The sequence below is a fragment of the Alligator mississippiensis genome, chromosome 13 (genome assembly GCF_030867095.1).
Source record: "Alligator mississippiensis isolate rAllMis1 chromosome 13, rAllMis1, whole genome shotgun sequence".
Classification (NCBI taxonomy): Eukaryota; Metazoa; Chordata; order Crocodylia; family Alligatoridae; genus Alligator; species Alligator mississippiensis.
The window spans coordinates 27,108,850-27,135,298 of record NC_081836.1 but is presented as its reverse complement, the minus strand read 5'-3'; the positions used below and the strand labels follow the sequence as shown (position 1 = coordinate 27,135,298).

The following is a 26,449-nucleotide window of genomic DNA, read 5'->3' as shown; positions in this document are numbered from 1 at the left end:
CCCTCTCTCGGGGGCCTTCTCTGCAATGCTGCCCTCTTGGGGCTCGCCAGCAAGCTGTCCCCTTCTCTGGGGTTCACCACGCCCGCACTGGGGCTTCTCAGTAATGCCCCCTCTCTGGGGCTCACCACACCCGCCCTGGGGCTTCTCCACAACACCCCCTTCTCTGGGGCTTCTCAGCTGCCCTTCTCTGGGGCTGGGGTCTATACACCCCAAATACTGCGCCCTCACCAGCACTGGGGTCCTCACACTACCTTGAGTCCCCTATGAGGCCTCCTCCAACCCCTAATAGTCTCTCCCAAACCACTGGTGTGACAACAAAACAAAACACAAGCCCCTAGGCTACAACATAACTTAAAGCCGCCCGGCTAAAACCACGTTGCTCAGACATCCTAGAGCTGCCATCCTTTACTTGGCTTGAGCTGTACCTGCAGTCAGGCTTCTTCTTGCATCTTTGCTCAGGGAGCTCCTTCCTCCCTGGCTGCTGGCAGGGAACTCCCCCTGGCCTCAGCCCCTAGGGTTTATAAGGGCCAGGCCCTGCCCCTTACAGTCAGCTGACCGCTGGCAGGTGTGGGTCACTTGCTGACTCCCGTTGCCCTGGCAACCAACAGCTGAGCTCCTTATTCACTGCTAGGGCTCTTTCCCTAGCAGTTTCTCCTCTTTAGGAGCAGGGCACCTCAGTGCTCTGCAACACACTGCATAAGTAAATGCCTGCTCAACCCTCTGTTGGTTGGTCAAAAAAGGCAAAGACAGGACATTAGAAAAGAAAACAGGAAGATACTGGGTGGTATCTCCTGGTATTAGTTTGTTTCCCATCCTTCAGAAGATCTGATAACTAGGAAGAGTCCCAAAAGGTTCATTTTGCAGCACTTACCTGAGCACCTCTGGAGTAGGATCTGAAAATGGTGCAGAATCGCCCCTGGCCAGACGTGTCCCTGGAACAGAGAAAAATGCATCAAACCCAAAAGTCTAAAGAATCCCCACACATTTCATTCCCATAGATGATGCTAATGGGATGCCAGTGCTGACCTATAAGAGTCCTCAGTGTGGATCTCTGCACTATGCACAGTACCTTCCTGCTGCTTCGCAAGCTATTTCCCCAAAGAGTTTGAATTTAAATTCAAGCCTTTACCCCAGAGAAAGATCAACTTCAAGTTAGAACCCATATGTACCATAAAGGTTACTTCCTATAGTCATTACCAGGGGCTCCAGGTTTTCTATTCACCATAGAAAAAATGTGGTAAAACCCAGATTTTAAGGAGAAACATATGGGAAATGGAGGGTTTCCCCTTGCAGGCTGACAGAGTTGCAATCTGCAAAGGGTCTGGGGGGAGCAGGAGAAAGGCAATCAAGCAGGGGGCACATGTGGCAGTGAGGCAGCATGAGCACAGCTCCTGAATGTAAGTGGAGGGAGGGGGGAGGGATTGAGGCCCCCATAGTGAGGGAGGTATGGAGTTAGGTAGGGCTGGGTTGCTACCCAGCCGGGGTGGTGAGTGGAGCCTGGAGTTTGGGATCCAGGCTGGGAATGAGACAGAGCTGCGGGTGATTTGTGTGTGTGTGTGTGGGGGGGGGGGGGGGGGGGGGGGGGGCAGCTCCCTACTGCTGCACAGACTCCTGGAGGTAAGATGGGGGGCATGTGCCCCCCCACAGATTTGGCTGTGGGGTAGGGGCAGATGCAGGCTGCCTGCTGTGGGCTTGGGGCTCCCTGCCCTGCTGCCCTCCCCCCAGGGGCCTCCACAGCCCAATGCGCAGGACCCAGTATGGCAAGGAAGCTCAGTGCTGCCCCTGGGAGCTCTGCACCACCATGGTGAGGCACTCCCTGCCCATCTGGCAGCAGCAGGGGTGGCGGCACAGAACTGTGCCCTGACCTGCTGCCAGGTGGGCAGAAAGCGCCTTGCTATGGCAGCACAGGGCTCCTGGCAGCAGCACTGAGCCTCCCCAACTCACACTGCCCTGCCATGCCAGGTCCCGTCTGCTGTGGAGTCCCCTAGGGGGAGGGCAGCAGGGTGGGGAGCCTTAAGCCCACAGTGGGCAGCCTGCACCCCCCCCCCCCCCCCCCCGGCCCCTCACAGGCTGTGCTCTGACTATGTCACCTGAAGGGGTGGAGGAGCCAGGCTCCATGCTCTGTTCTGCTGCAAGAGCTGCTGCCTCCCACAGGTAGCAGCCAGGGCTCAGGTGCTGCTGAGGGAGGACGGGAGTAGGGGTAGGGGGCTGTGGACCCAGGCCCCAGGCCCTGTAGCCCTGGCAGCTGGGGGCCCCCTCTGGTGGGCAAAGAGGAGAGGTGTTGGGAGTGAGGGGCAATGGCATGGGAAGGACACTGGCATATTAGGGCTACTCAGCCCCACAAAGCAGTGAGGGGGGAGGGGGAAACACAACTGCAGCTGGACCTGTGTCCTGGTGAGCCAAAGGGGCAAGTAGAGCTCTATTTTCCATGATAAAAAATCCAAAATCAAATGCCAAAATTGTATGGGTATTTAGAATTTGTCTTATACTGACCGAGGCACTGGTAGGCTTCCAAACTGCTTTAAAAGTTGTAAATATATCAATAAAACAATGTGTTCAGCTGATGCCTAGATACACACACACACACACACACACACACACACACACACACACACACAGAGAGTGGTGTTTCATTTTAATCATGGAAAAAAAATGGATTTGAGGGATTCTAAATTGGAGAATTTGTGATTTTTAAAACAGAGAAAACCAGGATACCTGGTCATTACACTTCTGATGGGACAACACTATCCAGGATCTAGTGGGGAGCCAGAGAGAGCTGGAGTAAATAGCAATAGGAGCCCCCTTTCTCTAGCCTCCTCCAAAAATTGAATATTCTTCTTAACCTCACAAGTTCAGAGGCACTTATGAACTAGAACTAACCTCTTGTGACAGGAGACACCTTTACATATAACCTTCAGTGGTCACCCTGTACCGTGATATTCCAGAGCATACTATATAGCATCTAGAAGTACAACATGTTCTGTAGCAGAGAGGCACATCAGGGTGCATTATGGACACTAGCTGCGTGAACTCCTTATTTGTAAATTTAGGTAATTCTTTTAAGATTATTTAAACCTGACATTACGTTAACAGCACATCAACAATCAACTGGACATCTGTGAGATTACATGGAGCGCAGCATGCTGATCTAAGCTGTGCCTACTGAACTGCAAGTTGAGGTAAGGCTAACCAAAGAGCATGTTATGATGTCTTCCATCCCCACTGTGCATGTTTGATAATGTGCTCCTCCCAAGTCAACAACAGGCACTGGGAAGCCTGATCATCCCAGATCAAGTTTCCAAGAGTTTCAGATCGACTGTATCACGCATCTGATGTGAAAGTCAGAGGTGCTTTATGTTTCAGGACAGCCCTGCCTTCAAATTTAAGCTTTGAGTGGCATATTATGGGACCAAGGAATCATTTTTAATAGCTAACTGGAGGGGGGGGGGTGGGCGCGGCACAAAACATACTGCTAGATTGCACAAGGAATGGGAAAGTGCCAACGTGGAGATTATATTCCCTTAGCATAAAAGGATGAGGTGGCATCCTCTGGTACACTACACAAAGCTCACCCCTCAAAAAACAAAACAGCACTGGAGCAGGGACAGGGAAGGGTAATGAGATTGATCAAAGACCTGGAAAACTCAAAGGAGATTAAGATTATTTACTTTATCAGAGGAAGAGAGGACACAATAAAAAGGACAGTGTAATGAACAGTCTAGAGCAGTAGGGCCAACCTTTTTGGCAGGCAGGCCACGAATTAGCTCTGCACCCTATGAGTGCTATTCTAATATCTTTCCCATGCCTGATCTGTTCTCTTTTTTCTGCTCCTTGCTTTAATCTGCTATGTTCCCTGTCCCCTTCCAAATCTGCCGCGTACTACATGCATATAAACTGCCCATGCCACTTGTGGCACCTGTGTCCAGGTTGGCCACCCCTGGTTTAGAGAAGGAAGATGTGATATTTCTATCTTCTCACTCTCCTATCACAAGAATGAGATGATGTTCTATTAAGTGAGCAGGGAGAGTAAAAGGAAAACTTGAATTCAAATGTTGAACATGTTACCCCGGCAAGTCACCAAAGCCAAGAACTTAATATTCAGATAGGAACTGGACATTTGTACAGATAAAGACCATGCAGAGTTATTTCAATTAACAAAAGCAATTTTGTAGGAGTACTGCTGCTGTTCCCCCTTTACAGTTCTTCCCAAGAGATGTGGGAAGCCTGTTAAAATCGGATTTTCCAGAGAGGGAAGCCTGTCTAGGAATAAAGGCTGGTGTGCTGGAGGGGAAGTTACATGGGCCATGGTGGGGAACAGGGGGCTTTGGTTACTGGGTACAAGTATGATGTGGGCTGAACATATGGCATTTGAGCAATGGCTCTTAACATGCAGACCATGGACCACCCATAGCACACAGAATTAGGCATGAAAAGCTAAGCAGAGGGAGACAGAGCAGGGGGAACTTGGTCTGCAAGACAAAATGGCGTGACCGAGTAGTTCACAGAATTTAAGATGAAGAACTGCTGTGGATTAACACCACGCTCCACGAGGCATGGAAACACATTAACTACAAAGCACTACAATACATTTTACCTAAAGATAATGCATAACATCTTGAAAGTAAACAGAAACATTATGAATTATATGGTGTTCTGCCTTGGACCATAGCAAAACAGTATATGGGGTAGGCATATGTCTGCTTGCTCTTTGGATATGCAAGGTCACTGGGTTATTCTAGAAGGAAACTAGGAGTAGGCCAGCATCTCTTGCATACAAGGGATGCTCAACCCCTGGATTGCAGGCCAGATTTGGTCCTTGATGCCATGTCATCTAGTCCATGGGGCTCCCTGCAGATCTATGGGGAGCCCTGTGGGCCACGTCCTGATCCCAGTGTGAGGGGACTGGGTAAGGGTAGCATGCAGTTTCCAGAGTCCGATCCTGGCCAAGTGGGGGCAGCATGGAGCCTTATCTGGCCAGTGGGGCCAAAAACACGAGCACCATTGTTTTACATCATTACAAATGAATCCAAACATGTTTTCAAGAGGAAGCTATCATCTCTCTCCAGTTGGAGGCTTCAACAATAATGTTCCAAGACATTCTGGGCTGGCTGCCAAGGTAGTTTAGTAACATAGCTCACCAGAGTTCCAACTTGACCCTTCTGCCATCCAGCAAGATAGTAGTGGTCTTGTAGTCAATTCCTGCAAGGAAGCCAACAAAAGCTGAGCAAACAATGAACAGGTCTTTAGAGACATACAGACAAACTACTTTCCCCAGTTATTGCATCCTACTGTTCTGGGGTTTACAGAAGACACTCCTTTATCTGATGTACCATCTGGTACTATGGGAGTACCTTGAATTAGAAGTGATCAAGGAAAGACCTTCATGCCAGAATGCAATGTGCTTTGATGCAACCCTTGTGCTCCTCCACCCCACCACCCGCTTTCCATTTAGTTGTATCCAGCTCTTCCAGTCTTGGAGAAAAACCTCTTGAGATTGCAGTTCTATGGAACATACTAGTTTGTGCCATGACCTGAAGTGATAGTGCTAAAAATTTAGTATATGTTGAGGGCCGATTACTTAGAAAGAATCCATGTTTTTAAATCAGAGAAACTTTAACTTATTTGGTCTGCAAACCACAAGTCTCTTTAAATGAAAGTGCACCCCATTTTGCAACCTCTCCCAAGGGTATTCCCTAGGGACTGATACCTAGAGGTTTAGGAGAATGATTCCATCAAATACAGTTCCCTGCATTCACAGACAAAGGATCCGATCCCCCAAATTTACCATTGCAATCCCCTCCCTCCCCCCACCCCATAATTCATGCCAATCTGACCTAGAGGAAAAAATCCTTCCCAAATCAAAATTAAGTATTCAGTATGACCCCCATGTCATAAGACCCCTAGTCAAAAGAAGCCCCCAGACATCAGAATATTCATTGTGTGCGTGTGTGGGGGGGGGAGGAAGGGAGATTGCTTTTTGGACCTGACAAGGGGCCAGCAAAAGCCCTAAAACACAGGACTACCAAACAGCTTCCACCTTACAAGGACTAACTTTATCCCCCAGCCTTGGGGGATCTAGCTTTACAAGCGGGTCTGATTCTATGTTTCCAAGTACATGAGATTGGAACATGCAACAGAACTGACACTTATGAGCAAGGTACATCTGCCACAACAGTTTTCTTTAAGAATTAATTTAAGTTTTTGCTTTAAGTAAAACATCTCACTTGGTGGCAAGGAGGCATCTGCTTCAGTGCTACTGTGTTAGAAAAGAGTCAGTTACTCTCTCTTCATTGTCTGTGCTGCTGACTGGTAGAAATCGTAAGGCCATTCAAAGCATTCGAAACCCTTCACCATTTCAAAGTCAGCGAGCTTCAGAACCATGCACTAAAACAAAAGGCAAGTCCAGAAACTCCATCTGCTCAGTCTGCCATGAAGCCAAAAATATGCTGCCTTGCTTCAAGGCTTTGTTTCCACAGAGAAAGTGGTTCTAAGAAGTACATACTAAGGTCTGGTAAGAGTGTAAGTGTCCAAGAGTTAAAAAATCAGAGAGTGGGGGCTAATACAAGAGAAAACACAGCTTCATGTTGCATTTGATCTTCACTTGCAAAACTGCTGAAGGCTTGAAGCAAGAGCCGTTTAAATGACCTTTCTATTTTAAGGAACTTTAGATGGGAGCTCCACTCAAAGTTATGTTTTTCCAGTTTTGTGTGAAAAACTGGTTTTACAGACTGCCTAGGGGTGGTAATGCTATTTTACCTGCCTGCTCCTTATTTAAAAGGTTTTGAAAATTCACTAAGGGCTTGTTGCCATATTAATATCAAGCCTGAAATAGAAGACATTTGCTTAAACAAGGGTCAGCAACCTATGGCCCACAGGCTGGATCTGGCCCATAAAGCTAGAAGACTTCAGTAACATTTTAGCAGAGAGGGGTTTTGGGTGGCAGCAGCACTGTGGGGGTCAGGGGGAGGGAAGTGGTGACTGCAGCTGCAGTTCTGGGGATACAGACCATACTGGAAGCACCTGCTCAGTGCCAAGCTCTGTTAAAGCAGCCCCCTAACACCTCCAGCTGCAAACCATTGCTGATTCCTGACTTAAACTGTAAACAGCTCAGTTACTTGAAAAGCAAAAGTTCTTGGGTCTAAAGGTTAATCGTAAGCTGTGTAACCCACATGGGTCAAATAGAGCAGAGCAATGTTTGAGGAAGGATCAGTCAAAGCACAAGGTCATTTAAAGTCTTGCTAAAAGTGTGAACCACAAGTTCATTGAGCTCCAGTGTTCAAGCAGCACCAAAAATACCAACAAAAGATGCTGATGTTTGGAAATGCAACTCAATTGCCAACACCACCTCAAAAGTGTTTGAGGCCTCTGGAAAACAAAGATGATGCTGAGATCAGCAAGCTAGTTTACCTGTTGGCCATTTCAGTTTTAGAGGAAGCAGGATCCCTTTCCAGAAGCAGCTGGATTTATAAGGGCTTCATCACGCCCTGATAGGTCGGCCCTTTTTGAGATGTCCAATTTGCAAGTCACTACACAGAACACAGGGGAAAAAAGTATAAACCAGCCCCCAACATGCCAGCTGGCTTAAGGTATGGAAAGAAAAGCAGTTGGCAGCTTCTCAGTGCTGTGTTTAGGGAGACTCAAGTGTAGAAAAGTGGGTTGGTTAGTAGACTAAGCACCTCCCCTTCCATTCTCCACTTACTGTAAAACACATGAACAGGGTTTAACTGCATGCAGGAGTGGCAACCCTCAGATGAACCTTTCCATGCTGGGGTAGGTGGGGGAAGAAGTCAACCTTCACTTCCTGCCTATGAGGGCACTTAGGTCTGGAATCTAAACAAATGGCTGTTGTGTTACCAAGTATTTACTCTCTTCTACAACAAAATCCTGCTCTAATAATCTGATAATACACACTTTTGCCAATAAAGCAAATGGATTTCATCCTGAACCATTAACAGGGGATATCTGCTACTGGAAAAAAAAAAGTTAGATTTAAGCCTTGATGGGGTGCTATAAAAGCCATGATAATAATGATCTTTAATTCCAACTATTTCCAGTAGTTAGTCAGATAAAGTAGGCAGTTTACATCTTATCTTCATCCACCATGATCTACACTTACTTCTCTATTAGTAACTCTCTCTAAACTTCCCATCTCCAGCTACCCATGCCTGGTTGCAGTCCCACTTTACTGAGAGAGTTTGCTTCTCCATAAAGAGGAAAAAGCTGCAGAAGGAATCAAATAAACACCTCTCCCCCCACCCACATCTTTAATTCTGACCACTCAAGACCCAGGATTACTATGCAGGATATAGTCTGCTGGGAAACGAGGCTAATTAAAAAATCCCAGTGTGCCCCCCCCCCCCCCCACTCCAGTCTCTGTTCTGTTGAGGTGCCATCCTGCTTCATGTGCAGAAACTCCCTGCACCCAGAAAACACTGGGACAGAAAGCTCTTTATTAGGGTTACCATATGTCGGGGTTTTCCCAAACATGTCTTCTTTTTGGGTCCTCCCATCTCTGTCTGGACAGTTTTTTAAAATACAGTATCAACAAGTATCCAGGATTTTGCTTTGCTCATACTGAAGTTTTTCCCAGCACTTCTCAGCTTGCCCTAGCAGGGAGCTGCTTGGGGCTGGGGGGAGGGTGATTGGAGGTAGGGGGCATCATGCAAGTCTGCACATGCATGTGGCTGCCATGTAGCTGGGCAGGGTGGTAGGACCAGCCCAAGCAGCTACATGCAGGTAAGTCTATGGAGGACGAGGGTTGGACGGCCAGGGTGTCTGCCCCTCCAGTGGGGGAAGGGGGCAGGGGGGCCCTTTGGAGGCAGCAGGAAGCTGTGCGGCCAGCTTGGCAGCACTGGGGCCAGTGCCTGGGCTTAGGCTGGGGGGAGCAGGAGGCTGCAGGTTGTGAATGAGGGGCACTGGCAAGGCTGGGGACTATGGGCTGGGAGCATGGGGCACAGGCAGTGCCAGGAGACTGTGGGTTGGGAGCAAAGGGTATCAGCAGGGATAGGGGGGCTGCGGGATGGGAGTGAACAGCACCATCATTAGTCTGGGGTAGGGGTGGGTACTGTGGGTCAGGAATGAGGCAGCAGCAGGGCTGGGGGGTCTGTGGCTTGAAAGTAAGGGGCAGGGGAAGGACATGGGCCTATCACTGCCCCCCCAATCATATTACCACCCCTCCCACCCCCACAGGTGCCTTCTTTTTTTTTGAGCATACAAAAAATTAGAACTCTTGGTCCCAAAAAACAACCAACTTTTTTTGAAGTGAGAAATATGGTAACCCCATCTTTACAGCATTCAATCGCACTGGGCAAGTGCTAAGCCAAGATGACTACAGAGAATAGCAACAATATTCTTAGGCATGCAAAAGGCACACATTTCCAGGGTACCACTGATTACTTGGCAATTGTTCCTTGTACACCCAGCAGTGCTCAATTGGCTCAGCAAGAGGTAGACTCAAAACATACAAGCTACAAAACCACAAGCCCACTAAAGACAGGAAAAGCTCCATGGAACCTCTACTTTCACAAAGCCTCCTACTCCATACATGAAACATTCTGAAAAGGCATCAATTTCCCTGTTGTGAATTTTTGCAAGTTAGTCATAGCAATAATGGTTTGATATAGTGCTATATGAAAATACACTTTGCAATTTTAAATGAAAGCTAGATGGAGGGTCTTTGGGCCTGGTCACATAACAGCAAGGGGGAAGCATCTCTAATGGGTTTGGGTTTACCCATTAGTGCCCTGCACCCACGCTGCAGAAGTGGGAGCACTATAGATGCCTAAGAGACTGGAGGGGAGGGAAGTGTGCTTATAATTAAACCCCTCCAGCCTCTCCTGCCTCACTCAGACTGGGAACTGAAAGAGCAGGTCATCGTAGAGGTACACCAGCAGCAGCTTGGAGCACCTGTCCCCCACTGCAGCCAGACTGCAGTCTCCTGCATTAAAATGTGAGACCGAAGGAGGAGATGCCTAACAGGGATCTAGCTTGGTTAACAATGCAACATTCTCCCAAGACCATCCCAGAACAGAAACCAATCAGACATTAAAATGTTTCATCTCAATTAGGAAACTGAGCTCCAGCTCCATTTCTTGTTAAGAGGATGGATGCTTGAATATCTGCTAGTGCTTTGCTTGGTCTCATTTATACATCTTAAGCAAAGGTGCACAGAAAGGAAAGCTTTAAGTCTGCCTTCACCTCTGCACTTCTTAAAGGTCGTTGGTAGGTGCCAAAAATTTTGGTTAGTGGGGATGAACCTTACTGCTGGCCTGCATCTCTTTCTACCTAGTGTTTATCAGTCTTTTTGACACTGAAGTGCTGGAAATAGAGGGTAAAAGCACTTTCCTTCAGCATCATACCCCCAGAACTCTATCACAGCAGTCAGCAGATTTGAGAGGCCAGAGTTTGTATAAGCCTGAGTTAAAAAACAAAGCCAGTTGTTTCCCAGACTTTTCTGTGCCATTGTTTTAGTTAAAATATGGTTAGTGTTTAAATGCTATCTGACAGCATAAGTCCCAACACACTAAAGTGTCATGACAGCACGTATAGTCTTGCATTTATATACAATGACAATATATTACATTTAGTTATTCATGGCTGTCACAGGATTTACCAATCTTGTAAAACAACAGTTCCTCTAATGTACACACTCACCACTCAGTTGAAAGGGACAGAGACAGGTTACACGACAGTAACGTTTCAAAGAACACATGTAACACCCACTACATACATCCGGGGCATCAACAGCGCTCCGCACAGTTCCTTCAAAAGCTGTAAGCTTACGAGACACAACGTTTTATATCCAGGCAGTAGGAAGGAAGGTCTGTTTTAGCAATATGCAGGATGAGCCTGCAGTTTCCTGCCAGGCTGCTGGAAGAGTAGCAGAATGCTCATGTAGCCATGCAGGAAATCTGGCACTCTTTTCAAACCCACAGCTTCTACCTTACTGCTGTGCTATTCATAGTAAGAGGCACCTTAAAAGTTGTGTGACTCATCAGGAGCTGGCAAAGTATAACTTGCCCAACTGTATTTTATCATCTGCTGTTTTTAGAGAGACCATTAAGCAGTGGCTGAATGGCTAAGTGACTAACAAAGCCTACACATAAGCTGCTGTGGGAGGAAGAAATTGTAACTGGTTTTGCCGCAGCTTGGCAGGAAGTAGTGAGAACTAAGGTGCATAAGGAAAATTCTCCTTTTAAGACTGCAGATTCAGACTGCCCTCAACAGCAGGTTTATCTGATTTCAGAATATGAGGCTACATTACATTCAGATACATAGCTCGGAAACTCACAACAACTGTGAAAAGTCACAATTTAAAACTTAAGAGATTATATGTTTTAATCGGGCTCCCAAGGGAGGTGGTGCTCTCCCCTACCCTGGGGGTCTTCAAGAGGAGGTTAGATAGGCATCTAGCTGGGGTCATCTAGACCCAGCACTCTTTCCTGCCTATGCAGGGGGTTGGACTCAATGATCTATTGAGGTCCCTTCTGACCCTAACATCTATGAATCTATGAATCCTTTTAAAAAAAAGAGGCACCCCCTGAGGCTGGATGTAGCTAAAGCACAGTCCTCAGGAATTTAATGCACAGGATTTAATTTAATTCTTCATTGACTGTACTAGGCTAGATCAGTCGAGCTATACTCAATTTTGCTGCACATTGGCTACATAGCCAGTGTTTGAGACTCTACCAACATGCTCACCTGCTCCTCACCCCAAAATAGGTTCTGCAGCTGAGGGGAGTCAGGACAGTCTTTGCTTCCTCATTTGCCGCTAGATGCCACTGTTGCACAGATGCTTTTGGCACTGACACAGCTTGCTGTACAGCCAGGCAAATCCCTCACTCTCCTGCAAAGCTGCAAAAAACCCAGCAAGCTGAAAAAGCTGCAAATTAAAGAAAGTTTTAAACTCTGCCAGAATCCATTTTAACACTGGGGTTACAGGGTTTTTCCCTTTGAATACAATCTAACAGCAGCAAAAAAACAACTCATTCTGAAACTGACATTTCTCTGCTTAATTGGAACCAGATTTAGCACCATATTGCAAAATGTGTACAGCTGAGCTCTATACTTGCTATTACTATGCCTTATGCAGTGTCTGTGAAGTTAGTTCAATAGCTGTAACTGCCCTTAGATCATGCAGAAAGAAGAGTCTAACACAAGGCTTATCTTACCACTTGAGAGAGCGCTTGATCTGCGTTGGATGGTGTTGTAATGCATGAGGCCTTGAAAAATCAGTCTGAGCTGTTCTCTCCAGCACAGAGTACACTCTTAGCAATTAGACTGATACCACTTCAAGTTGACTGATATTTTTTAAAGCGCTAGAGCTCCTTAGCATAATACATTGTATAACAGTCTGTTCTGGTACTTTGTATCAGACAGATGCTTCAAAATTCCCTTCACAGAATAAGCTTCTAAACACCTGGTACAGATTCAGCAGGATCAGCATTGTGGTGGCCCCTTAAGACCCTGGAGAAATCACAACTTTGCTGCTTATTTTGTCAGTAATAAGAGCAACCACTGGCCATAAGGTAAGTTAAAGAAAAGCTAACATTTTTCATTGGAACACACAGCTACATGTTAAAGGATTCTCCGATTCATTCCAGGTTCCCCAATCAAATACAGTATATTTGATATCAATTGAAACAGCTACTTTTAAGAGAATTGCACCTGAAAGTGTCCCTGCCCACATCAACTGTCATGTTGCAGCAGTGCAGGGTTGTAGCCCTGATGGGCTAGGAAACATACAAAAGCTCAAGCTTCTTTCCTAGACCTGAAACTTGTCCAACATCTGTCCAAATTACTAAATTGGTGCAGTAAAAAGGTAACAAACATGCAACCCCCCCCCACTTGCCTCTTGTAATGGCTTCAAATATTGTAAGTAACATACAAGTGACAAACAAAAGAAAAATTCCAGCTTACTCCAAGCATCCAGCAATGTTTTTAGCTTGTGGTACCATTTTATTGTTAGTTGCACCTCCTGTGCCATGCATCAGGGAATGGGCTGCTCTCAGAGTGTTTACCTGTGCAATTTGCCAGGTCCAGCTAAAGGACATTGCTACCGGCATTGATAGTCAATGCACACTTAAACCCAGAGAGACTGCCAGTCTGCAACAGGAAACCTGCCATTTTCCTGCAGTTTTCACGTTTAAAAAGGAGAAAATCTGCACTTTTCCGCAGCAAACAGAAAACCCAGATCCCTGATGACAACATTGGAACATCTCCAGCTATCAGCAGATAAGAACCATAATTGCTGCTAGTAGCATGATTGTACTTTTTCTGATCAGACTGAACCAGTTGTTCTTCTCTTGCATAAGGTCTGTGCCAAGCCAATCCCTGAAGACTAACACAGCTTTAAGTAACACTGCACTTATCTCTCCACAATGCTTAGAGAAGGAAATCATTTACAGATGGGGAGGCATGTACAGTAAAAGTGATTTGCCTAAGGTCAGAGGAAGTGAATAGCAGGTCTCCTTTGGGCTCCAGAGTCCTTCTGCTGCATCACATTGCTTATGTGTAGCCTATAGCACTACTCTGGCCACTACTACCATCGCTCAGCTAGATGGGTTTTAGCTCGGGTTAGCAGTGGTGTGCGAATGCTATAGCTTGAAGTTTCTGTGCAGAATATCATTTAACCAAAAAATTTGGACTGAAGAGACAGTGAAACTGGTGTTTTCATAACATTCCACATGCTTTGTGCTTGGACATTTATCATCTTTGTCTCTTTCTTACCAGATATTAATACTTGTCTGTTATTAGGAGACAAAAATGAGTCATATGCTGCTACAAAATGCTTTATTATAAATGTTAATATTGAGGTTTCAACATAGCTTTAAAAAGAACTCACTGTGTTTTTTTGTGAATGTTGACTTTGTGTGTTCTCTATTCATACCTAAAAACTGTAAGCTAAAAAAACCCAAACAAAACTAAACCAAACCAAACCCCACACATCTTTGCTGAAGTTACAAGGCAAATTTCCCAGTTTTAGACACAATCAGCAAAATACAGCTTGGTTTGCTTTATAAAGAGGTGAAGTAATAACCATAACCATAAACCACCAATCCCTTCAATGTGGTCCTATGAGGTTGACCTTTTAAGGCTTTTCCAGAGAGTAGCATAACTAAGAGTAGAAGAGCAAATAACAACCTGCCATTCAGGGCATTATTAGACAGATGGGGAACAAGGCATGCTTCACAGATTTGTTACTTAGTCTCACCAGCACAGCTCTTTTTAAAACAGCAGATTGCCGTTTAAAAGGCAGACATAATTAGCCCAGAAGGTGCGCTGTTCCAGGACTCTGGAGACAGCTCCTGGAATGAATTTGGATTCTCAGCTGGCAGAGACTAATGAACAATATTGTGGCTGACCCTCTGGAGAAGGAAAATCGGATGCACTGGGGTATATTATCCTGGCCTTGCAATCTATCTAGTATGCTGACAGTAGAAGAGACTTGAGCCACTGCACTGCTGTGCAGGAGGAAATGATGCCAGCTAGGACAAGACCAGATGAATCAACCTTGCTCACACTCAGGATAGTGTTTGCTCTGGATAGTGTTTGCAACCTTGCTCGCACTCATCATTAGTGTTTACAGAGGTAGTGAGCAAATACTTTCACAACTCAAGAGGGTATTGAGATTTTTTGGAAAGTAGGAAAACGGTGGTTTGTAGCAAGTACTTGCAGACAGTGATTGGTAGCACCTAGCTACCAACAAGAGTCAAGAGAAAGGACTTAAAATATGCCTGCCTGAGTTCAGTTTTAATTTCCTTTTTAAAAAGAAGCTACTCAAATGCAAATACATCCTCTGGGATTAATAATAATGCAGAAAGAAGAGATTCACAAGTAAAGTTTCTACCAGTAACTAAAACCTACTAAATTAATCAGTACACTGAGAAAGGCCATCTAGTCCTGCTTGCTCAGCACCAGGTATAAATGGAGTCCCAAATCCATGACTGGGGCTCCCAGGCACTAGACACAGCACAGCTAAAACATCCACCCCAGAAACAGTGGGACAAGTTAAGAGTTTCTGGAAGGATAAATAATGGAGCTGTGATCAGTAAGAGAGAGAGATATTTATAAAAGGAACCTTACTAGAAAAGCTCTATCACTATCCACTGAACAAGAAAGTTAAGAGGAGTAATATAGAGAGCTATATAGATTTGATACAGTATTCCAAAATTTAGCTATGGATTCAAAACCCTGGAAAACAAAATGGGAAGAACAGATCAAATTCAGGGAGATGGTTAGTGGGGCATTACATTGATGCAGTTCGGTCTTTAGTGATGCCTTCATTAGCATGTTACATGATAAGAATCTGAATTTTGTCAACAGTGAAAAGTCTGAAAACAAATGAGAAAACAAATATGAACAGGAAGTATAAGGAAAATCCTCCTGGAAGATGCAGCCACAGGAGTATATGAAAGATGCTCACTGGGAGGAAGAAAGTCCAGAAGGTAGCAGAGACCAAAAGAGACTTTATAGGTGATAGGAAATGTGTAGTACAAAGAAGGCCAGTATAATCTGAGGCTCCATTTGAATGCTGTGAAGCAGGAAATACAAGACAACTGAAGAGACATTCCAAAACTCTGGCCTGTGGACATGGGTGGATATAGGATTTTGAAAAGGACAGTGCAGCACAATGGTGTAACGAGTTACCACCTAAAACACAAAACATTTGCATCCAGTTAAAAAGGAACTATAAGCTTTACTAATATGCTAGGGGTCTAGGACTATATTACCCAGTTTAAGATTGAAGCAAAAACAAATTCATCTTTATTGGAATGTGCATTAATTTGCTATATCATATCAAATCAAGTTTAAAACCCCCCAACAAACTAGCCAAAAATAAATCAAAAGTTGTTGTTATTTCATTAGACCTGTAGTCATAAGAATTAAAATAAACATCTCCTTCTGATTCATAAAACAAGATCTTACCATCTTGGCAGTGCACCCCATGTTTCACTGGAAGTTATTTCCACACTCAGGTTAATGTTTTTAGCTAGAGTTAATACAAAATCTGCAGGCCTGTGAAATAGAAGTTACATTAGAAGGAGCAGACAGCAGAACTGTAGAAGAAAGTGTAGCTTGATTAGTGGAACATCAAGATAATTAAAAAGGAGAGAGTGTTGTTAATCCATGTGTAATGAAGAATTTAGAAGAAAATCTGGAAGATTATAATAAACCATGAAGTCTATTGACTCTGTTACTGCTGCCTAAATAGAAATGCTGTTGCCACTGCCAGGCAGTTGGTTTTAAACTTTGCAGGGACCAGGAATCAAAGGGGGGGGGGTGGGGGGGGATGTGAAACTGAACCACCGCACCCCCGCCATGGAGCCACATCAGCCTGTAGACTACTGGTAGTTCTTGGAACCAGTGTAGTCACTTGGTACCAACTCTGTTAGTTAAGTGTCCACAGAAGAGGAGAAAATGAGCAGACTTACCAGTTTTCCTTCCCTCCCAAGAGCCTTACTATACACATAACACCTCCCTAATATTACTTTTGCCTGTCAGCAGCTTTCAGTCATCACAGGGATGTCATGCGATTTGACAAAGAGTGCAAGAGTGATGCTGACCTGACAAAGAATGTCTTGGATTCAAGAGCTTGTCTAACTAACCCAACTACACAGTTGGTCCAATCAAAGATATCACCAGCAAAATATATCAAGAAATCCTTGCTTCTTGACAAAAAGTGGAAGAGGTGGCAGTCCACACCATTGCAAATAGGAAGGAAAGCAGTCATGAGATAAGGAAAAGGTCCAACATGGAGTTCTGAGAAATCTCAATGCCACCCAGATAACTGCACTTGGTTCCATCTACCACATCACCAGAAATGTTGACATATTTGAGGGAACTCAGAAAAATCAGACCAGGAAGGTGGTCAGACACAGGAGGGAAAAGATCCAACAAGTTTACAACTTAGGCTGTGCCTCCTGGCTGAAGAGTTGGAGAGTGTTGGTGAAGAGACCAACAAGACAGCTATCTGAAATAAGTTTAAAGCAGTCCAAGAAAGAGATGACAACAACTTTAGACTACCATCTAAAACTTTTCAACACCAAAGAATTATTATGCTGTATCTATGGAAAGAAGTGAAATGAAAGTCTCAAGATATTTAAAATAATAATTGTACAAGATAGTAGCTAGGGACCTACTTAATTCGCAGATTTTGCAGAAGCCACGAAAATTGGGACTGTGCGCAAAAAAGCAACAACAAAAAATACCCCCTTTAATAAAAATAAAATACTAGCTCCCCAATGGGAGCCACTGGTCCTCACTACCAGGAGGGGAAGGTGCTGGCTGCTGGGGCAGCATGAAGGGCAGCAGACAACATGACAGCTACCCTCTTGTACCTCCTCCCCCACCAGGACCTCTCTGCCAATCAGCACCAAGGGGGGAGGGGGCAGGACCACCACAAAATAGGCTCTATGCACTGTGAGTGGGTTGAGAAAAACCCTGTGTTACCATGTGTTGGCAGTCCCTGACAATAATATGTCCGCCAAAGGGAACAATTTTTATCTTCATAGAGATACAGACTAGAATATTTTCACCCTCACTAGTCAGTAACTGGAATAAAATCAGTTATGTAAGAAAACAACCCTAGCAAATTCAACCAACCTAAACAGTTCACAGAACGAAAGGCACATACCTGTTTGAGGGGTGTACTCGGTTTCTTTTGAAAAAAAATATTTACATTTTATGTACTAGATTCAGCCTGCTGAACCCCCCCTCCCCTTGTCTCCCACAAAGGTATTTATTAAAACAAACCTTTCAACTAAATGAAAAAGAAACCCTTCATCTACACCAAATCAGTACAGCCATGATTGCACCCCCTGCATATCTAATAGTCCACTGAACTGCAGTATTTTTTGTTCATCATTTTAATTTCTGCTTTGACCTAGACTAAATTTAACCATTTTATGTTAAACACAAACTGCACACAGGGATACCTGCCCAAAGATGAATTCTGCTTTTAATTCAGACCCCAAGTGCTAGAGTTCCCAGTTGAACCAGAAGCTTCTTACTCCACAAACTATGCCAATGATTCTGGACCAGGGTGCCATGAGCTCCTTTGAAGGGTACCATACTAGATTAAGATTGTTAGTTCTGCAAGCGTGATTCACAAAATTAGCTAAGAGATTTCAAATAGGAACCCAGTGTCAAAATATTCTGACCTATTGTGGTCTGAATTCTTTGTAAGAGAAGAACTGCTCTATGTAGTCAAAATACAGGTAAAAAGCTCAAAGCTGGTATTTTCTGAGGGGTGCCTTGAGTCTAAAAAGGTTGACAACTACAGTTTGTTTTTACAATTATGATGAAAACTCACACAGAGAGCTCAAGTGATTTTCTCTCAGCCAGCTGTGAGGGCCCCCCCCCCAGACCATCACCTAAAGAAATGCCAAAGCAGCTGTTACTTTAACAATCCAGGATAATATGAAGCATTTTGTGCAGGTGGAGCTAAGAGATTTGCAATGTCTGGAATGGTTAGTTAAGCAAGCTGGCAAACATTCCCGAGTACTTTACAAGCTACTGCTGCTTTTCAGATGGGTAACACAGAGCCAAGCACTAAGCATGAGCTGAGGGGCAGCCTTGAAACAGAGGAGGTGTTCTGATGGGCTTCCAGGAAGGCAGCAACCTTGCTTTTTTAATTGAGCGAGGGTGTTACTCCTCCTCCAATCTGAAGCCACATGCAAAGTTCCCAGTAGTACGATAAAAGGGGAGTGGGGGGGAGGACTTTCAAATATGACACTTCACATGAATTCACTTTGTTGCATATGGCCAGTGAAGTAAATTTGGCTACAAACTTCTCCAATTCTGTAGCTAGTGGCAGAAAGTAGATGATATAATAGGTAACACACCTGGGTCCGAAAAGGCCCTTTCCAACCTGAAAGCACAAGGGGCTCTTTTCTTTAAAATGTTGACAAAATTAGCCACAAGCTGCCTAACTTCCTCTCTCAAGCACTGACAAAATCTTGGACTCTTGTGGCAGTTAGTTCCATCAGCAAGGAATGTTTTGTACATAACCAGAGACTCCTCATCAAGCCACCAGTATGACTCATAGCCTGGGTGATGAGCTAAATTCAACAGCTGCTCATCCAAAACATCTGGCTAACTGTGACCAAAAGCAATGGCCTACTGCTTCCAGTTTAGCTGGCAGCAGAGAGCCTAGCAAGTCAAGGGTTGCATTTCCTTCTTGCCCCTTTCAATATTTAGTTGGTTAATCTGGACCAGGAATTGACCGAGCCCACCCCCACTCGAGGCAGTGCAATGGAAGAGGATTAAACTCTCCCAGAGGAGAGTAACAACTCTGCCTGTTTTACTCCAAGAGAAACAAGTGACTGAAGGAAGAAGAGTGACTGAAGTCTGCAACTTGCCAACCAGCCTGGTACAGTATATCTAGCTCTGTTCTCTGAAAGGATGGTTGGTGCCCTACTGACCTTGCTATATCTTCATGTTGAGATTGCAATATCCACCATAATTCTTCTAAAGAGGTTACACTAAAGTAGCTGGTATGGCAAAGACAAGTGCAAAATTTTGCACATAAAACAGAATAATTGCATGCATAAATACAGACTGGGGAGTAACTGGCTGCAGTACTGCAGAGAAGGACCTGGGAGGGTTACAGTAGAAAATAAACTGAATATAACCAGAGGTGTGCTCTTGCTGGGAATATTTTAAAAATAAAGACAAACAAACAATCATTGTATATATACGAGTTCAAGCATTGCTGCCACCATTTTAAAAAATGCCGGGACATTTTTAACCGCAGTGGAGCTGAGTGGGGCAAGGGCAGGTGGGCTGCCCACTGGGCTTAGGGCTCTCTATCCTGTTGCCTTTCCCTGGGAGCCACGCCCTGGCTGCACCATGCCCCCTACCCGTCTGGCAGTAGTGGCAGCGGCAAGCTGTGCCTCCCACTGCTGGATGGGCAGGGGATGTGGTATGGCCAGTGCGTGGCTCCCAGGGCAAAGGCAGCAGAGTGGAGAGCCTCGTGCCCACAGTGGGCAGCCTGCCCCTGCCCTTCCCGCTTCAGTTAAAAGCATCCTGGCACTATAAAAATGGTGGTGGCAGCGCTTGAATTAAAAAACTCATTTGATGAACACCCCCCACCCCGATTTTTAAAGCGCCAGGACACTGATCCTCTGGGCGAGCAGCCAACTCAGTCCCGCTCCCCACCCCCACCCTGGGGTCCCATTCACCACCTTGCCCCTGCCCCACTGCCTCTCTCACTATGGGGGACTATCTACCCCTACCTTCCCTTCCACAGACTTACCTGAAGGGCGCCACTCTCCACGCTGCCTAGTTGCATTCCTGTAAATCAGTTATCAGATCGGTATTGGCCAATATACTTGGTAAATAAAATCGGCTATCGGTATCAGCCAAGGAAGTCTTTACTGGCGCATCCCTATTGATTTTTCTGATCTATTCAGTACTGGTGAGATCTCACCTGGAGTACTGTGTCCAATTTTGGGCCTCCACACTTCAAGAAAGATTGGAAAGAGTCTAGTGGAGAACAAACAATTATGAGGCCTGGGAAGCATGGTTTATGAGGAAAAGCTGAAAGGGGTAGGATTATTTAGTTTGGCAGATGACTGGGGTAGGGGGTGGATTTGATGACCATCTTCAAACACCTCATGGATAATTATTACGAGGATGGAGATAGCCTATTCAAATGCTTAACTACCCTCAATCAGAAAGCTCTTCTAAATCTCCAACCTAAATTTCCTCCGCTGAGGCTTGAGGCCGTTGCTCGCTCCTAGTCCTGTCACCTACAGCCACAGAGAAAAGGCCAATCTAAACAGGTTAAAGAATATTCATCCATGGAAATTTTCAAAAGCAGGCTAGACAGACACTTGGCTGGGATGGTTCAGTCAAGGATGATCCTGCCTTAAGCAAGGGATGGATTAAGAGACCTTCTGAGGTGCCCCCCCCAGCCCTATAGTCCTCTCATCCCATGAGAAATCCAGGTACCTGGGGAGCAAGGCACTCCCACTACAATAAGTAATAAGATACAAGAGCTTAGTCAGAAGCTGTGAGCTCCCTTATTTGGCATAAACTTCACTTAATCTGTTGCAGGGTAGAGAGGACCTACAAAAAGCCAGACACTAGCTGGTCAACAAGTAATTGTTTTTGGCAGACTTTGCATGACCTTTATGCCCAGCTTCAAGGGTGCTCCAGCAAGTACAAAAGAAGATGAAGGGGAACAAGCCTGTTCACAGAATAAAAAGGAAGTGCTGAATCAATATTTTAAAATGTCAGTGTGGAATGATTATGTTCCCCACAAATTCTTTTGTCTGAAATACTATAGCAGGCAGCAGCCATCTGGGACCCATTTTCCTGCAGAATGGCTATATTCTACAAGGAAGCAGAAAAACGTAAGAGGGCCAATTTAAAAAGATGGTTGCCCCCCACGGAGTTCGAGACAGGAACACAATGAACAACAGGAAGTTCTGCCAGGTGTCATTATGAGCACTTCCTGCACTGCAGCAGAAAAGATCCCCACCTTTTCAGCCATAGATGCAGGAAGCCTAAGAGGTCCCATATAACACTAATTGTCCTCTTGCCCTTCACCCCCTTCTCTTTCTTCTGCAAACACCCTTTAGCAAAATTTTCCTGAGTCTCTGAGAACAGCCATGCTGAGCTGCCACAGCTTTCAAGAACTGTAAAATGGAGCACGAAATCAGGCTCTGGAAATGGACTCAGACCTATTCAAAGGAAACTGCTGCCCTGAGCATTACCTGGCACAAAGCAGGGCCTGTTTTCCAGTTCTGCACATTTTCACTGAAGTCTGTTCTGTATGTTGATACATCTATAGTCAGTGAGATCCTATACAAGTTAGTGGGTGCATCTACACATGGCGATTTAAAGTGCATTAGCCATTTTTAAGGTACATTAAGGGTGTGGGTCTATATATCTATGCCCTTAATGTCCCTTACAAAAGGAGATTCTAGGCTAATTGTGCCTAAATTTAATACCTGCATAAAGCAAGTATTAAATTTAGGTGCGATTAGTTAAGGCACCTTAACCCACGTGTAGATGCCTTAAGGTACCTTAATGTTGTCCATGTTGACCAAGTGGGCCAGAGCTGAGCCTGTGGGATCCCGCGCTGCCACCAGGCACTGGCAAGAAGCCTCACCTCGGTGCTCGGGAAGATCTCGGACAGAATCATCAAGGAGCACATCTGTGGGGTCCAGCAGGGGAGATCATGCTCAGGGGCAATCAACATGGGTTCACCAAAGGCAGGTCCTGCCAGACCAACCTGATTGCCTTTTACGACCGAGTAACTAAATCCTTGGATGATGGTGTCGCTGTGGATATAGCCTTTCTAGACTTTAAGAAGGCCTTTGACACCGTCTCTCACCCCATCCTCATCAATAAATTAAGTGACTGCAGCATTGATGCCTGCACAGTTGGATGGGTAAAAAATTGGCTGATGGGGCACATCCAGAGAGTAGTGGTGGACGGGCTGTACTCAACCTGGCGAGATGTGAGCAGTGGGGTACCCCAGGGCTCTGTCCTCAGGCCCACACTGTTTAACATCTTCATCAGCGACTTGGACAAGGGGGTGGAAAACACGCTGTCCAAGTTTGCTGATGACACTAAGATGTGGGGTGAGGTGGACACACTTGAAGGGAGAGAGAGGCTGCAGCTACATTTAGACAGACTACAAAAGTGGGCAGACGAGAATAGGATGGGGTTCAACGTAGACAAATGCAGGGTGCTGCACCTTGAGAGAAGGAATCCACAGCATACATACAGGCTGGGGAGTTCCCTTCTTGAAAACACAGAGGCAGAAAGGGATCTTGGAGCCATTACTGACTCCAAGATGAACATGAGCTGCCAATGCCAGACCACAGCCAGCAAGGCCAGCCATACCTTGTCATGCATCCAAAAGGTGCAGCTCAAGCCAGTCCAGAGAGGTGATACTCCCCCCGTATGCGACTTTGGTCAGGCCGCAGTTGGAGTACTGCGTCCAGTACTGGGCGCCGCACTTCAAAAGGGATGTGGCCAGCCTGGAGAGGGTTCAGAGGAAGACCACCCACTTGGTGAGAGGGCAGCAGGACAGGCCCTATGAGGAGAGACTGAAGGACCTGAACCTGTTCAGAGTCAGCAAGAGGAGGCCGAGGGGGGACCTGGTGGCTGCCTACAAGCTCATCAGCAGGGATCAAGAGCAAATAGGCAGAGCTCTTTTCTCCCCAGCACTACCTGGGGTGATGAGGAACAATGGTCATAAGCTGATGGAGAATAGGTTTAGGTTGGAGATCAGAAGGCAATATTTTACAGTTAGGGTGGCCAAAATCTGGAACCAACTTCCCAGGGAGGTGGTCCTCGCCCCTACCTTGGGCACATTCAAGAGGAGGTTGGACAATCACCTGTCTGGGGTCTTGTGAACCCAGCATTCATTCCTGCCTGTGGCAGGGGGCCAGGCTAGATGATCTGTTTAGGTCCCTCCTGACCCTAGCTACTATGAAACTATGAAGATGTGGTGGATGCTGTTCTGCAAGGCACAGATGCTGGAGCTGGAGCAACAGTTCCAGCAGCAGTACCTGTTGGTGTGTCGACTGACTTGGGACTAAGTCGGCAGGGGCGTAAGGGGCGCAAGGGCTCCTGTACAGGGGAAAGGCCCTTGCATGACTCCCTGAAAGGGAAGGAGGCAGCACAGTGTGGGCAGGGCCTTTTCTAGCAGCTCTCCCATGCCCCTCCATCAGGGCAGGTTTGCTGGCTGGGCAATTCAGCCCTGCAGGGGTGGGATGCCTTGCTGCCCGCCTGGGATTCAGGCACCCTTAGAAGCCCACGCTGGGGCTCCTGGCCAGGAAAGCAGGTGGGCTGGGACTCTGTCTGCCCCTAGAGCCTGGTATGGCTTTCCATGCTCCAACTACCTTTGTCCTGGGCAAGCGCCCAGCCTCTCTTCTGGAAGCTGCCCATGGGATAGGCAGTGTGAGTTCATGGGGCCTCTGCGTGGCTCAGCCTGGGCAGACTGCGGGCAACACAAGCAAGGACTCAGCCTTGGATCAGGTAGGTCAAGGAGGGAGCTGAGCCCCCGCCCATGTTGCTGGCCAAGCTGAGCCACACACAGCCCCCAGGAGCTCATGCCGCCTCTTCCGGGGCAGCATCTGGCATAAAGGCTGGGTGCTGGGGGCAGATGCAGTCCCAGGCTGCCACCTGTCTTGGGCAGGATCCCCAGCAGAGGCTTCTAAGGGCACCTGAATCCTGGGCAGGTGAGCTGTCCTGCAACTGCAGGGCTAAACTGCCATGGTAGCAAACATGCTTCAAGGGAGAGGTGTGGGAGAACTGCTAGCGAAGGCCCTACCTGCACTGCACTGCCCCCTTCCCCTGCACAGAGTTGCAGGGGAGTCTTTCCCTTGTGCTTGCCCTTGAGAGCTTCCTGCCCCCTCTGCTGAATAAGTCTCAAGTCAGTCAGCACACCGACAGGGACCACTGCTGTCAAAACTGCCACTCCAGCTCCAGTGTCTGCGCCTTGCAGAACAGTCATTGCTGTGCCCAGCGGCAGCTCAGGGCCCCATGGACTCAGCTCCAGCCTGCTCTTGTCTGATGTTGGGAAGTAAGGAACACCGGGAGGGGGTTAGAGCCAGGGCTGGGGCCAGGCCAGTCATATCCAGGGGGATTGGAGGCTCCCACCCCCTCAGCTGGCACTGGGCTGCACTGCCCAGCTAACCTGCTGCATGCTTCTGGGGGCTGTCCAGGGTGCTGCCCAGAGCAGGCTGCCACGATGTTCACCCAGTGAGCTGCATTAAGAGCCCTTAAGGCATGCATGTGTAAACACATGCCTAAATCACCTTAATGCGTTTTAAACTAAGGCACATTAAGTTTAGGTGTGTGTAAATTCATGTGTAGACACACCCAGTGAGAAATACGTAACCCCCATAAAACAGAAGCTAAATCCAAAATGATCCCAAGGCCTGACCTGACCTTTCATACCTAACTGTGTCCTTCCGGCTGGCACAAGACAAATGAAGGGCAAGTTATCAGTCACGATTATGCAGGATCCAAATTGTTCACTTGCGCTTATAAAGGCAACACTGAAATGCAAGCAGTTTGTCATTCCATTTCTAACAAAACTAGTCAGATGACAGCATGACGCCAGAGAGCTATATGGACCTGGTAAATATGCTAATGCAGAAATACACCAACTGCTAGCAGCTTAGAGAGTTTTACATGATGGTATGCAACAACTAAAATATTAGTCCAACAGGGCTTTCAGCCGGAGCAATCATGCTGCTAGGGAATGGGAGAAAAATCTTATGTACACAGAAAGCATTAGGTATTTAGGTTCCCCCTATCCTCAGTGATATAGTGAAGAGATGGTAGTACTGTATGCAGAACATGGTGCCTTTGGGCAATGAATACAATGCATTCCTATCATTAGCCTAGGAATTAGCCACTCCCTTATAGTCCATGGTCAGGCAAATGACACCATTACAAGAAGATAAACAGTTGTGAATTAAAAAAAAAAAAGTTACTATTAAAACATAATGTATTTAACACTGAAGCAGTCTGAACAGAGATCTGTAAGAGCTGGCAAACAATAGAGCTTCTCAGTTCAGAATTATGTCATAGACCAGAGCTGTTCTTCACAGGGCCCACGAAGGGTTAGTTTGCAGCCCCTGGGCTCCCACCGAGCCACTCTGCCCTGGCAGTCGAGTTCCCCTTCCCTGCCTGCTCTAGCAGCTACAAGTCAGTCAAGGGTCATTGGGGGTGGGGTGGAAATCTTACCTTTCAGTCCTCAAGGTCCCTGCTCACCTGAACATGTAAACTACTCAAACTCGAGCTAACACTAACACAGATCAACATTTGAGAAGCTTACAGTGTATTGTGTAACAAAGCCCTAAGAGATAATCATCCTACAGAAATCCTTGGAGAGAGAGAGAGCGAGCAAGCGCACGCCATAACTGGTGAGCTAGTAAACACAAGTCTGTACTTTTTCTGGCTGACATATACATCCTAGTTCATACCTTTGTTAAAGATACAGTAAAAGGAAGATTGTAAATTGCAGGTCAGTACATGAGATCCTAGGGCTGTAGCAGTTAGACCAGATCAAGTGCTAACTAGATTGATAATGGCATAATACAAAAGAGAGAAGACAAGAACATTTCAATCTTGAGAACAGCAAGCAAAGTTCTCAGTCTACAGACACTCCAGAACTGCAACAGTAACTATAAAAATCTTGCTGGGACAACGCAGCACACTGGCTTGTCTTCTACCCAGTCTATCCTGTAGCCATCTGTTCTACAGCCTGTAACACTTGCATCTCAGAGCAATATCAAAATGCAAAGTCTATTCTTGTTGTATGCCACAAAAAGGATTACAGAGTTTCAAGCCTTACCTTTTCATTCCTAATTTTCTGTTACTAGAAGTAGCACTTATGGGTCATCATAACACTGGCTCACAGGTTATAACTCTTCCTCTTGTGAATCTAGAGATACATTGCCAGACATAAAGGAGT

General features: G+C 46.1%; 1 protein-coding gene across 2 annotated transcripts in view; it reads right to left on the bottom strand.

Annotated features, from left to right (window-relative positions):
* RAB40C (RAB40C, member RAS oncogene family) overlaps nt 1–26,449 on the bottom strand; it is a 61,691-nt gene that overhangs the window by 21,290 nt on the left and 13,952 nt on the right. For both annotated transcript variants that reach the window (XM_006278174.4, XM_019493129.2), the window contains exons 3-4: nt 5,139–5,199; nt 872–932 (exon numbers count right to left, since the gene is read on the bottom strand). In XM_006278174.4, the coding sequence (XP_006278236.1) occupies nt 872–932; nt 5,139–5,199 (122 nt within the window). The remainder of the gene's footprint in view (nt 1–871; nt 933–5,138; nt 5,200–26,449) is intronic.